The following is a 13,489-nucleotide window of genomic DNA, read 5'->3' as shown; positions in this document are numbered from 1 at the left end:
CAGACAGCAACATCATTCACTGTGACCTCAGAGATGTTAAGACCTTTGGATATTATTAAGTCGAGTATGTGCCCTCTGTTATGTGTTGGAACTGTGACATGCTGAGATAAACCAAATGTATCCAAAATATTTAAAAGCTCTCTAGCACATCCTTCTTCAGGATTATCAACATGAATGTTAAAGTCACCCACTAAAACAACACAATCAAAGTCCATGCAGACGGAGGACAGTATTTTGGTAAGCTCATCAAAAAACATTGTGTTATACTTCGGTAAAGGGATGGACATGGTCAGCAACAATACTCAGGTAGGCTGTGGCGTTCCAATGATGCTGAATTGGTACCAAGGTGCCCAAAGAGTGCCAAGAAAATATTCCCCACACCATTACACCACCACCACCAGCCTGAACCGTTGATACAAGGCAGGATGGATCCATGGTTTCATGTTGTTGACGCCAGATTCTGACCCTACCATCCGAATGTCGCAGCAGAACTCGAGACTCATCAGACCAGGCAACGTTTTTCCAATCTTCTATTGTCCAATTTCGATGAGCTTGTGCAAATTGTAGCCTCAGTTTCCTGTTCTTAGCTGAAAGGAGTGGCACCTGGCGTGGTCTTCTGCTGCTGTAGCCCATCTGCCTCAAAGTTCGACGCACTGTGCGTTCAGAGATGCTCTTCTGCCTACCTTGGTTGTAACAGGTGGTTATTTGAGTCACTGTTGCCTTTCTATTAGCTCAAACCAGTCTGGCCATTCTCCTCTGGCATCAACAAGTCATTTCCGCCCACAGAACTGCCGCTCACTGGATATTTTTTCTTTTTCGGACCATTCTCGGTAAACCCTAGAGATGGTTGTGCGTGAAAATCCCGGTGGATCAGCAGTTTCTGAAATACTCAAATCAGCCCTTCTGGCACCAACAACCATGCCACGTTCAAAGTCACTCAAATCACCTTTCTTACCCATACTGATGCTCGGTTTGAACTGCAGGAGATTGTCTTAAACCATGTCTACATGCCTAAATGCATAAATGCACTGAGTTGCCGCCATGTGATTGGCTGATTAGAAATTAAGTGTTAACGAGCAGTTGGACAGGTGTACCTGATAAAGTGGCCGGTGAGTGTACGTCATAATGCAATGACATAATCAAACAAGTATTTAGATACGTGATTTTATCCATTTTTCCATAAACGTCGCAATTACCGCTGTCAATTCCATTGCACACCACTACAGCGCTGCTTGTGCTTGGAACTACTCACGCCCTACATGAACCACGTGATCACCCGCGACGTGATCAAAGAGTGTCGTAACCCCTTTACATGGCCCTGGGTAACACTTGCCAGCCGGCAATCATGGTGACTTTTTTTGTTGTTGTTGAATTTATAAGAATAAGATACTACCATTTTCAATGTTGGATTACACACAGTTAACTATAACCATTGCCATTGAACATACACTCCCTCACAAGATATATTTTTATATTGCCTGCAATAAAATAAAAAAAAAAGTGCAAATCCTTCCAAAACTGAAAGAGCATGTCTTGAATAGTGCATAAATAAATACTCAGTGTTTTTTGCTTCAGCCTAGGGCTAAAGCAAAATAAACATTTCCTGATTTGAAAATATTGTAGCGCTGCCCTAGGTACTGCATGCGCCGCAAGCTGATAAAGGAGGCCTACCGGGCCTCTTTGGCCTGTGGGACTCCAGAGGCAGCTGACATGGACCGGCTGGCCAAGCGGAATGCAGCTTTGGCAGTCCCTGAGGCAAAAACCCGGAAATGGAAGGAGTTCGGCGAGGTGATGGAAAATTACTTCCGGGAAGCTTCGAGGAACTTCTGGTCAACCATCTGGCGCCCCAGGAGATGAAAGCACTGCACCATTAACACTGTGTATAGTGGAGATGGGGTGCTGCTGACCTCGACTCGGGACGTCCTGAGTCAGTGGGGAGCATACTTCGATGATCTCCTAAATTCCACCGACACGCCTTCCTTTGAGGAAGCAGCGGCTGGGGACTCCAAGGTGGGCTTTCCCATCTCTGGTGTTGTAGTCGCTGGGTGGTTGGAAAGCTCCTCTGTGGCAGGCCCCCAGGGGTGGATGAGCTCCGCCCAAAGTTCTTAAAGGCTCTGGATGTTGTGGGGCTGTCGTGGCTAGTCCGCCTCTACAAAATCGTGTGGACACCGGGGACAGTGCCTCTAGATTGGCAGACCGGGGTGGTGGTCCCACTTTTTAAAAAGGGGGACCGGAGGGTGTGTTCCATTTAGGCATGTGCCGGTTACCGGTTTCACGGTTTACCGTGGTGTGAAAACGTCGCGGTTTCAAAACCACTAAAATTTTCCGTCAGACCGTAGTACGGTATTCGCTATTTTTCTTGTGTCAAAAATGCAGTCAGAAGCGGCTTGGCGCAGCAGCGCTCACCCCCTCCCGTTTGTTGCTGTGTGTGAAAGTGACGCTATCGGCTAGCCAGCCAGCTAACCAAAACAAATACTCCAAATATAAGGCTTACTGTTCTTCAATTTATTGAGCTCTCAAATCGTGGTAAGTGTAATATACAAAATGAATACATTTAAAATGTTGTACAATTAGATTTTTCCACGTGAGTAGCTTCAACAGATTAGCACCATGGAAAAAGTTCGCCAAAAACAAAACACACATTTTCCTTTCAAATTCAATATAAAAACTAACTAAAAGCTTACAAAGATGATTGTTAGCCTAGGCTTACCTGGGAGAGCAACTTCGTTGAGTGTGACAGCCGCAGAGTGAGAAAACAAGCTTGAGTCGCTTGAATGAAGTGGAAAAGGTGATGGTGTCAAAGATCGCTAATTGCGAAAGATGATCTTGCCCTAAGCACAAATACACGTTCGCTGGATCAAGGAGAGGTCTCACTCCCAATGTTTTATTTTATTTTATTTTTTAGATGAAACCTTTCCACAACAATATTGACATTTTAACTAACTTATACATTTTTAAGTAACTTATGAATTCTTTGTTCTTTTTAACAAAAAGGCATGACATCATGTAGACTAGAGTTGACACAGTGGCTGAAAATGGCGAAACATCACTTAAGCTTTTCCACCCTAAAAAAAAAAGTCATGCAGTATAAATTTCTAAAAAATTTTATTCAGAAGTGTTTTTACTTTTTTATAGAAATTATTTTGTTCTTGCTCTAATCTTGAGCAACTTGAGCTGTGGCTGTGAGTATAGTCTATAAGTTATATTTAGTTTAATTTTATTTAAAATATTTCTTTATTGATTATTTATTTTAACAATATATTCATGTTCCAATTTGCAACTATGGTCTGGGGAAAAAAATCCTGTTCAATGGAAAAAAGTTTTTTTTTTTAACCCATACATCTCAAAATTTTTTGGAGCTATAATTGCAATACCGTGATACCGTGAAACCGCGGTATTTTTGCTCACGGTTATCGTACCGTCAAAATATCATACCGGCACATGCCTAGTTCCAATTATAGAAGGAACACACTCCTCAGCCTCCCTGGCCTCTCTCTTTTAATTTTTAAATTAAATAATAATAATAATAATTCTTTTAATTTTAAAACTTTTAAATCTCTTTTAATTTTATGTTTAGCTGACAACCAAATGAAATTTGGAGTGGCGGTAAAGAGTATAAAGCAGCTTCTTTAAATAGTTTCATCAGCTGCCGAATCGCTGCTGAAGTGAGTTGAGTTCAATGCAACTAGCTCATGTTCATATGAGAAATTATTGTCTGCAAATCAACGCTAAAAAAAACCAACTGAGCACAGCTAGTATCTTGAAATACTTGTAAAGCAAGTCCCTTGGTAGTCAAGGCACTACCGTCATTCAAAAACAATGTCAGGTCAAAATCAGTGTTAATGAATTGTTTGATTGGGCAAAAGTAAAGACTTTTGTTGACAAACCTGCTCCCAAAAATATATTTAGGCTTTAAAAAAGAAAATAAGGGTGGCCATTCATGTCGCTTCTTGTCATGAAGCATGTCAGTTGACTCAGCTCAAACCACGCCCCTACTCTGTGTCGACTCACTGTCATTCAGATTTCCTGCACTTGATACAGTATAATTGCTATTTCGTTTAGCATGTTTCTTCTGTCAACACAACCATATACACTTGAACCATCCGAGCCAGAATCCAATTCTCAACCGGAAGACACTGCCGCACGTGAGAATCAACATAATTCCTCTCAGTTTGAAGCAGAATTGTAATGTATCCTATTTATCAATACATATTAATATAGCATAGCATAGCATAGCATAGCATAGCACGCTCAACAAACCATGCATATATTTATCAGACAATATTGTCAATTTAGCCACTTGAACAGCCCTCACGTGGTTCATAATTTATTGTAATGTGATTGTTTTGTAAAACTTATTGATGAATATTAATCGCGCAGAGGAAGAATGTTTCTATTGATCTTTAGAGAAACTTTTTGTCTGGGTAATTTAACTTGTAGTTGGTCGCTAACACTGATGGTTGTAGAAATACAGCAGCGAGGGCATTTATGGTATATAAAGTTGGAAAGACAACAAATACAGCCACAATGCTTTGCCAAAGATTCCGTAATTGCCCTCCACATACTAAAATTGTAATGTCGCAAATGCAGCTTTGAGGCAGCGTACATATGTATAAGTAATGAATCTTAATTTCAAACTCATCTTAATGCTTAACTCATCTCTACACATTTGCTGCTTTTATGAAGCAAAAAAAAAAAAAAAACATATTAAAAAAGCAGATAAGAATCAAAGAATTGCTTCATTTTGTCAGATTAATTTATAATTAATCCAATATTTCTGCTACAGTGTTTATATACAAAGGTTAATTGGACAAAATAATGGAAATACCTTAAATCATCAAAAACTAATTTAATATGGTGTAAGTCCGCCTTTTGCTGCAATTATAGCCTCAGTTCTCCAAAGTATTGATTCATACAACTTGTAAATTGTTTTCAAAGGAACTTTAAGCCATTCTTCCAGTTAGAATACCCTCTAACTCTTAGAGACGATAGCAGTGGAAATCGAGTTAATGTTGAGGTCTGGGGATTGTGCTGGCCGTGCGAGATGTTCAACTTAATTAGAATGTTCCTCATGTCATTCTTTAACAATTATGTTCAATGAATATGATGCCAAAATGTTTGGTGTTTCCATTATTTTATCCAACCCCTGTAGGAATTGAACAGACTGACCTTTCGGCAGTGTAAAGATAATTGAAATTGGATTTAGATCCTGCCACATTCCGGATTTCCAGATGGTGTATACAATCTACAACAAAATCTAGACATTTCTGTAGAACTGAAAGTGTGTTTGTCTGTGTATAACTGGGTGAAAGTTCATGTCTTCAGCCTAGAGCCACACTGGGGAAAAACAGTACAGTATATTGGTCCACACTTGGCTGAACATGCTTGTTCGTTTGGCTTCACAAACATGACAATATTCCTACCCTTATAATTAATGTGAAACATTGTCATTTGTGAATTTCATTATAAGAGACTGAAAATGAATAAATTCCAAGGATGATATTCTTTTTATTTTTTATTTTTTTTTGCATTGTCGGAATGTCACCTTTGTGTTTTTTTGTTTTGTTTTTGTTTTGTTTGTTTGTTATTCAGTTTTTTTCTTTTGGACAAATGTTCCAAAAATTCATCCACGGTAACTGCTTACTACACACGCATCTGCTCTGTATTACCCCCTCTTAACCATTGGGGTGCAGCATGTTACCAAGAATTGTAACGGCTTCATCTTGCAAGAAAAAAAGGCATGAAAAGTTCCTTCAGGTGGACAGTGTCTTCATTTACTTTTATTCACTAGTGGTCACTTGCTCTGTATTAGCCAACATATAAGATAAAACATATAAGTCAACATTCAATTTTATATACTGTGTGTCCTCAAGAGAGTGTGTTGTAATTTCACTTCTCTTTAAAATATATTTGTTTTTCAACTGACTTATGGAGGTAATAGGTCGTATCAGTGTTGCAATAAGTTTGAAAATGGTTTATCCTGGTCCCGTTTTTTGTTGTCTTACATTGGTGGCACCGTGGTTCGCATAGCTGCCTCACAGTTATTTCCCAACCCTTTTTGATATTTTTGTTAGAATTTGGGAGCGATAACTTCTGTCATAAAATGATTGTTCATTAATTATTACAAATATTGTAATTGGAGGTGATTGTTGGTGGCAAGTGACACCAAAACTGAGAACAGGGGGCACTGTGTGAGCAAAAACAAACTGTGACTGTTTTCATATCCTCTCTTAACTTCTCATGCCCTCCCGGGCAGCTACGCTTGCCAATTCTGTTCAATGTCAAAGGGAGTCCCACGCTGAAACAGCCAATGGCGGACAGAGCTGTCATACAGAGGCACTTAAGTGGAGCTGCTGTTGCAATGCCTTTAAAAGCATAGTGGAGCGTAGACAAGATTATAACAGGGAAGCTTCTGACAAGTTTTCAAGTCAAAGGAAAACAAAAGCTGTGAGAGTTGAACAGGAAAACTGTCTATTCTCCCTTCTGGGCAACCCCTTCCTTCCATCCTTTCATCTCACACATTCTCTCTTTCTTCTTCCCCACGCTAACAAGCGAGGATACAGACAAGGACAGAAGCTTGAACACAGATGCTGGTAAACTCTTACTTATTTGTTTATTTGAACACCTCGGGCATCATTGTGTTTGGTTGAATGTTTTAGCTGTACACAAGTGCTTTCATGAAGCTACTTAAATGTGTGGAATATTGGTTCATAGGAGATCAAATATTTATTTTTATTAGGAAGCCAGGGTTAGCGTAAGCTGGTAAGAAGGTGTCGATGATAGCAAATATATATATTAACACCTGCCTGCTTTGTGCTTGCACTTTGTGGCCACAACATGAGGTGTGCCTCGAATAAGATCTTACAAGAGTGTCATTATGAACATTGCCAACCAAATTAGTAGAAAAGTGAATAGTGGTACTTTTCCAGACTGTTATTTTATGTAGTTGTATTGAGTTCATTTTGTCTACACTTATAGATTAGTTGATTTTTTTTTTTCTGTTATCACAGACAATTGTTTTAGGTTGTTTTAATTATCTAACATGTTTTGGCAAATACTTCCGCCTTCTTCAGAGAGTGTTATTTTATCTTCTAGAAGGGATTTCTTTTGGGGATTGTGGTATGCATGTTCTTTTTTTGTAAAGTCATAGTATTTCACAGTGATTCTTAGCTGATGGATCGCAGACACATTTTCTTCTTACTTGGAATAGGACAAGAAATATTTATTCTTTCTGCTTTACCAATGCAGTACATTGTAGCTCATGAACATTGTGGCTAGCAATATTCCTTTGGCGATGCATCAAACTGATTTTAGATTGTAATGGACCTATAATACAGAGCATACATGTGTTTTAAGTTGCTTACCTCTATTTAAACTAGGCCTGGGTGATACATTCGTTTTATGAATTTGTGTTTTTTATTTGCTGATTGTTAAATTGGAGTGTTTTTGTTGTCAAAGTTATTATTTTGTATTTGGGAGAACAATTTTGCACTATATTTACGATACAATTGGGCAACATTTAGCCTTTTTTTTCCCAAATGACTTTTTGATAATTAATTAAAAACCAAAACAAAAAAAGGCATAAAGACATGCCATCCATATATTTGGACATCGCCTTTTGTGTCATATAGGCCACAATATCAATATTTAGTATACAAGTGTGGCCTACATAACACCAATTGTGATGTCCACATATATGGAGGCTGACTGGTTCTTGCTTGTATTTTAATCATTATTTTAATATATTTTATTTATGAATAAATAAAATTTTAGATGAATAAAAAGGTTGATTAGAAAAACCTTATTGAAATGAATTAAAACAAAAATAGACTCTAGTTACGCCGCACATGGCAGTCTAAATTAGATTTTATATATTTGTTTATTTCATATTTAATTTCATATTCTTTTCCCTCATTGCCATTAATGGGCACTAGATGTCCAATCCATTTTGATTGGAGGCCTGGCACCGATCATTCCTAGCCAGGCTCTTGCAGTCAAATTGAATTAAACTCCTTGCCCCGTCAATGGCAGACAGTTCAATGAGTGCCCTATAAAGGATTAAACTTGGTATGAATGTTGTCTTAAAAGACATGATAAAGTTGCACTATAACTGGATAATGAACAGTTTCTGACATTTTGATTAAATCGTCCTTCAATTTTCCGACAAAATGTTTCCGAAGACTTCTGAGCTTTCTTTGCCATTTCTATCAACGAAGATGAGTGAGCCCCTCCAGGAGGATATCATGTTTGGGCACAAGAAAAAAAAATAGGGATAGTAGATCTACTTTAGTAAATAAGGCAGCAACAACTAATCGATTAAATCAATAATAGATTATTAATAGATTTGTTGCAGATTTGATTATCGATTTTTGCCGGCAACTAATTAAGGGTGTACTCCATGTAAGCGCATGCGTTGTAGCGACCGTAAATTAATACAACAATGGCAGCATCGACTCGAGTGAGTTGGATGCAGCTCAGGCACATGATCATAGTGAATCAAAAAATCACCTGCAATATTTGCAAAATGGACTTTGCTTGGCATGCATCATGTAGTCTCGTATCATGTAATTTGCGCTATAAAAACACGAATGTAAAACTGGATCAATTAAATCAGCACAGTTAAGCAGGTTGTTTAACATTTCATGATTCTGTAACATATCATGTGGATGTTTCGAACAGTTTTGATTTTGCATATTCAGTTCGTTTCACTAGCGTACCGTTTGTTTTGTTTCATGCATTTTTTTCCTCATAAAATTTATTATTAGTGTGAGCTAGGCAGAACTGAAGTGCAGTGGCACTTTTCGCACAGACATCATAACACTAACTAGATTATATATCTTTTCAGCACTTTTTCATTTGATTGAACAGAACTTGGCCTGATTTGTGTACTGAGAAAAGGTTTTCTTTTATACTCAGGACCTTTCAACAAATTTTATATACCTAAAAGAGTACAATTGTACAGTTAAGCTATAAAAAATATTGTTTTTGAAGGAATAGTCATTCATTTTGTCTTTTTTGTTACTTAGAACATGCCTGAAACAGTATCAAGCTAAATTATGACGGTAATTGGAAAAGGACAAAAAAAGGACATTTATCTGATTAATCATTTAATTAATCGTCCGACTTAGTGATTTTTTTTCATAATCGTTAGTTGCAGCCCTACTTGTAACTGATGTCAAAACCGAATGTTATCAGGTAAGGCTGAGGGTTGTGTTTGTACAGCCCCCCGCCTTTATCCAGATAATTACCTTTCTCTGACAGATCCAACTGTTGATTTTTTATCTTTGGAAACATGCAAAGTCTGAGTGGTTAGTGCAATGTTTGTAATGTCTTGCCCTGTGCAAAAAGCCCGTCATATGTCCTCATCTGGTTGGGAGGGGTGGGACAAAATTTTCTGCTTCTTATTAAGCTGTGTAATTTGGATTTTGGCTTTGTGGGTAAAAGGCTTTGACATTTTCACAGAGGTAGACAACATATTTAAGATTCCACGCTTAAGTCCCTTGCAGGGCTAGCGAACTTTTTTTGTCCCTTTATGCATGTTTATATTAGGGCTGTCACACTCTTTAAAGGTGTCCCCCAGGCTCTTTGTTGGTCATGAGATTTGATCATAAAGATTCTGAATATTTTTACTTTTTAACTTACCTGCTACCAATGACGGCAAGAGACATCCAATCCATTTGAATTGCATCAAACGCAAAAATGTAAAATTTAAAATTGCCACTATCGACCATGCCCCACACAACAGGATAATCGCTCAGGATAATCTTTTTGAAATGTCTCGGTGTCTGGCTATTCTTGACTTTGATTGGAAAATTAAATTAGAAAATGCTCAAATTTTTCACGATTGTAATAATGTGTGTACCTCGCTTTAGTTAAGTTATAATATGTTATTTCTATACTAGAGTGACCATTAGGTATAATTAGACATTTAAAAATCAGACTGCAGTACTGCATAATATGAACTCTGCAAAGTTTGTCTCACCAGTGAGTCATGGGATGTGTAGAAATGTCAGAATATGCGTCTCTGCTAACTAATCTTTCATAACAGATTTGTAGGCATATGTGGGGTAGAACTAACCACATCTGTGACAGAGAAGCAGGGGCAAAAAAAAATTACTTGTTTTGCTTAACAGCCCTTGCACAGTGCCCGTAGGACACAGAATGCCCTTATCCCTATAAGAACATTCAGTGTCTGTAGTACGTCATTGTGGTAGGCACTCACCAAAGGGCATAGTGTTGATGGGTCTTAATAACTGCTTGGCTAGTAGCAGGTGCTCTAGGTGTGAATTAAAAAAAAAAAAAAAAAAAAAAAAAAAAAACCTGACTATGGGTATACAATGAGTACAATCAAGCTGAGTACCATCATAAAATCTTAATACCAATTATTTAATTTAACAAGTGTGGTAGTCCTTGAAGTAATTACAAGGTCAGCTGATCACCAAGTATACATGATCTAATTAGACTTCATGCTACAAATATACAAGCACTTTTTTATCCATTGACCTCAAACATTTCCCATGAGTTTTTTTTTTCTTGGACTGACTGAAGTGTGTACAATTGTTGAAAGCAATCTATGCATGGCATCAGTGTCCTTGGTCGATGTTGCATTTTTATCGAAGACAAAAACATTTCCAGCTGTTTCTGTGAGCCCATTGTGTATATCCCTGCGGGACTCTATATTGGTGCTTGTTTTGATGTTTTTGCCTCGCTGTCATGTAACAAAAACAAAGTCTCTGAACTTTCCTCTTTTTCCCTGCACAACTTTTTGGCTTTCAGTGGATTTTCGACTTCTCTGGTTGGATTTTAGCTATGTTTCTTTTTTCTGTTTTGTGTTCCCACCATAATGTGTATAGACCCTACCCACGTGACGTCACAACTCCGCTCTCCTGAATGGTACCGCCCAATTGTCCGTCAAAACATAGTGTTAACGTGTTACGGCTACGTACATTCCTCCTATTTACGGCGTGTTTTTCTGCTCCTTAACATTAATAATCAACATGGTGAAGGCGTGTGTGGCTGTTGGTTGCACTAACAGAGAAGATGGAAGGAGAGACTTGAAGTTTTACCGTATTCCGAGGGATCCAAAGAGGAGAGCGAAATGGACGGCTGCAATTCGACGTGAAAACTGGGCACCAAAAAAATCACCACAGACTATGTAGTAGTCATTTTATATCCGGTAAGATGCATTTAAGATATACTTAGAGGGTTTTGGGCTGACAAATAACCACAATTAAGATCATTGCTAGGCTAATCGCCGACAACATACACGTATGTATGTAGTGAGAGTGCTATCGCTAAACCATATAAACATTAAAAGCCTTAACTCCATTGACAAACGACATGAAATACATTAGACTTGACAGTGGATGTTAGCAATAACAAAAGATTTTGAATTGAAAATTTCGTAACTCACCTTTCCAAGCACAAGATAGATTCCTGCAGAATTTTCGTGGACGAGGACCTGTTCCACCCAACCAGCAACGAAGTATTTATAAGCCTCCAAGCTCTTGAAGTTTTTCAAATTTTCGTGAGAATAGGCTGATTTTGTGTGGACAAGATAATTGTAAATATCAGCGTAGCAGATGTCAGGCAGACAGGGCGAAGACAGTGGGTCAAAAAACATCGATTTGGGCATCAAATATGGATCTGGCGACTGTATAGAACAAAGCTTTTCCACATAACGCCTTTTATGCAACACATCCAGTGAGTTTACGGCATCAGAAAGCACCGGGTCTTCCATGGAATGCATTTTAAATTCCTCGATCAATTGAAACCAATGCTAATACAGAGACAAAATGACGGACAAGTGGGCGGAACCATACAGCGAGCACGTGGTTTTGTGACGTCGGTGGGTAGGGTCTATAGGCCAGATGGTTGTAGTTCTATGATTCACTTAAGCACTCTTTCGGACTGATATCCCACAAAATTTCCGCATTGAAGCCATGACAGAGATGGCATTCTTCTGCCTTTTTTTTTTTTTTGCCCTCAACAACCTAATGAAAATATATTTTCCCGGTTTAAACTCAACCAATAAGGCGAACATTGTGGGTTTCACAGTCTGTCAAAAAACTTCAAGTTAGAATGCCTAGTTCATATTTCATGGTTGAAAATTACATCAGAGCTTTCAGGAGTAGTAAATGTTTTTTTCTTATGCATTTCAAAAGTGGCCTTTTGAAATGTTCCCTTTCCAAAAATATGGATTAGTCCAGCCCCCCCTTTGTTATTAATGCATTTTATATACAATAGTGAAACAGGGAGAATACTCCAGAAGAATATCATATTCTACTAATTCTGTGAATTGGAATACATTGCAAAATTCTGAGAAAAAAAATGGCATTTTTGTTAGGCACTTTTACACACGGCATCATGCGAGATGGTTGTTGTTGGTTGATAGCAAGTTAAAAAGCAATACATTTTTGAGTTTAAAATAAAAGTTTTACCAGTTCTTCCACCATGTGGCTAAATAAGCAAAGTCATCGAAAGCGAGTTAAGCGGTACCATTTTGAACTTTGATAAGATCTCAAATACCGTTATGAACAAAGTGGGAGCTTTGTTTAGCACACAGATAATTTTTCCCTAGGGTAGATGCGTTAATTATTTGCTACGATTTTATTATACCAGTGGAATACATAAAAAAATTGTCACCACAGCAAAATGCTTCTCCAGTGGTAATATGGCTCTTTCTCTTTGTCTTCGGCAGTGATGGACACCAAGGCAGTTTTTGCGGCCCTCTACAATGTGTGTGAGGAGAATGCCACCTTCTTCTCGGGAGGGACGAAAGGCCCGCCGAGTGATGCCGCACGGCGGCTTGTAGACACCATGAAGCTAATCCAGGAACATGCCCGCAGTCTGGAACCCATCGTCTCCGGCTTTGCTGCAGTTTATCACCATTTTGACTTTGACCCGCACATTCCAGCCAATGGCTATCGCTCGCTCGTCAAGGTAGATGCACACACATGTGAAAAAAGTTGAAACTAATGTTTTATCTTGACAACATTGGAATTCAATTTCATACATTTACGAGCTATGATCTATGGGTAAAGCTAAAAAATACTTGCAATTTTAATCATTGACAGAGACTGCCGCTACAGCATCTTAAAGCCCACATATGATACTTTTTCACCCTATTTAACATAAATATCTGTCAGTGTCGACGAAAGGGAATTAGAAGCTAAAAATGCTGCAGTAATTTTGTTATTATGCCTTTTTCCAAAACCAGAAATTAAAAGAAGTGTTTTCAAATTTCCAGGATTTTCTGCATCACAAACCCTGAGCGCCCACCTCCAACTTAGGCCGTTGGGCGTCGCCTTCTCCAAAAAGTGTCGCGACACTTTAGAGCTGAAATGAATACTCGAGTAACTCGAATTTAAAAACTGATCCGAGTAATTTTATTCACCTTGAGTAATTGTTTAATTTTGACAGCTCTAATCATCACGTTTTGCCCGGACTACTTTTGATGCAGGGCAACGCGCTGATGTCATGTGCGTCG

At 38.4% G+C, this 13,489-nt stretch overlaps 1 protein-coding gene across 5 annotated transcripts in view; it reads left to right on the top strand.

Annotated features, from left to right (window-relative positions):
* lipeb (lipase, hormone-sensitive b) overlaps positions 1-13,489 on the top strand; it is a 61,165-nt gene that overhangs the window by 7,591 nt on the left and 40,085 nt on the right. For 2 of the 5 annotated variants that reach the window (XM_057833598.1, XM_057833601.1), the window contains one exon: positions 12,701-12,942. In XM_057833598.1, coding sequence (XP_057689581.1) covers positions 12,701-12,942 — 242 coding nt within the window. The other 3 variants (XM_057833597.1, XM_057833600.1, XM_057833599.1) reach the window with 3 other exon arrangements.

This window comes from Corythoichthys intestinalis, chromosome 4 (genome assembly GCF_030265065.1).
Source record: "Corythoichthys intestinalis isolate RoL2023-P3 chromosome 4, ASM3026506v1, whole genome shotgun sequence".
Classification (NCBI taxonomy): Eukaryota; Metazoa; Chordata; class Actinopteri; order Syngnathiformes; family Syngnathidae; genus Corythoichthys; species Corythoichthys intestinalis.
This window is presented reverse-complemented; position numbering and strand designations above follow the sequence as displayed.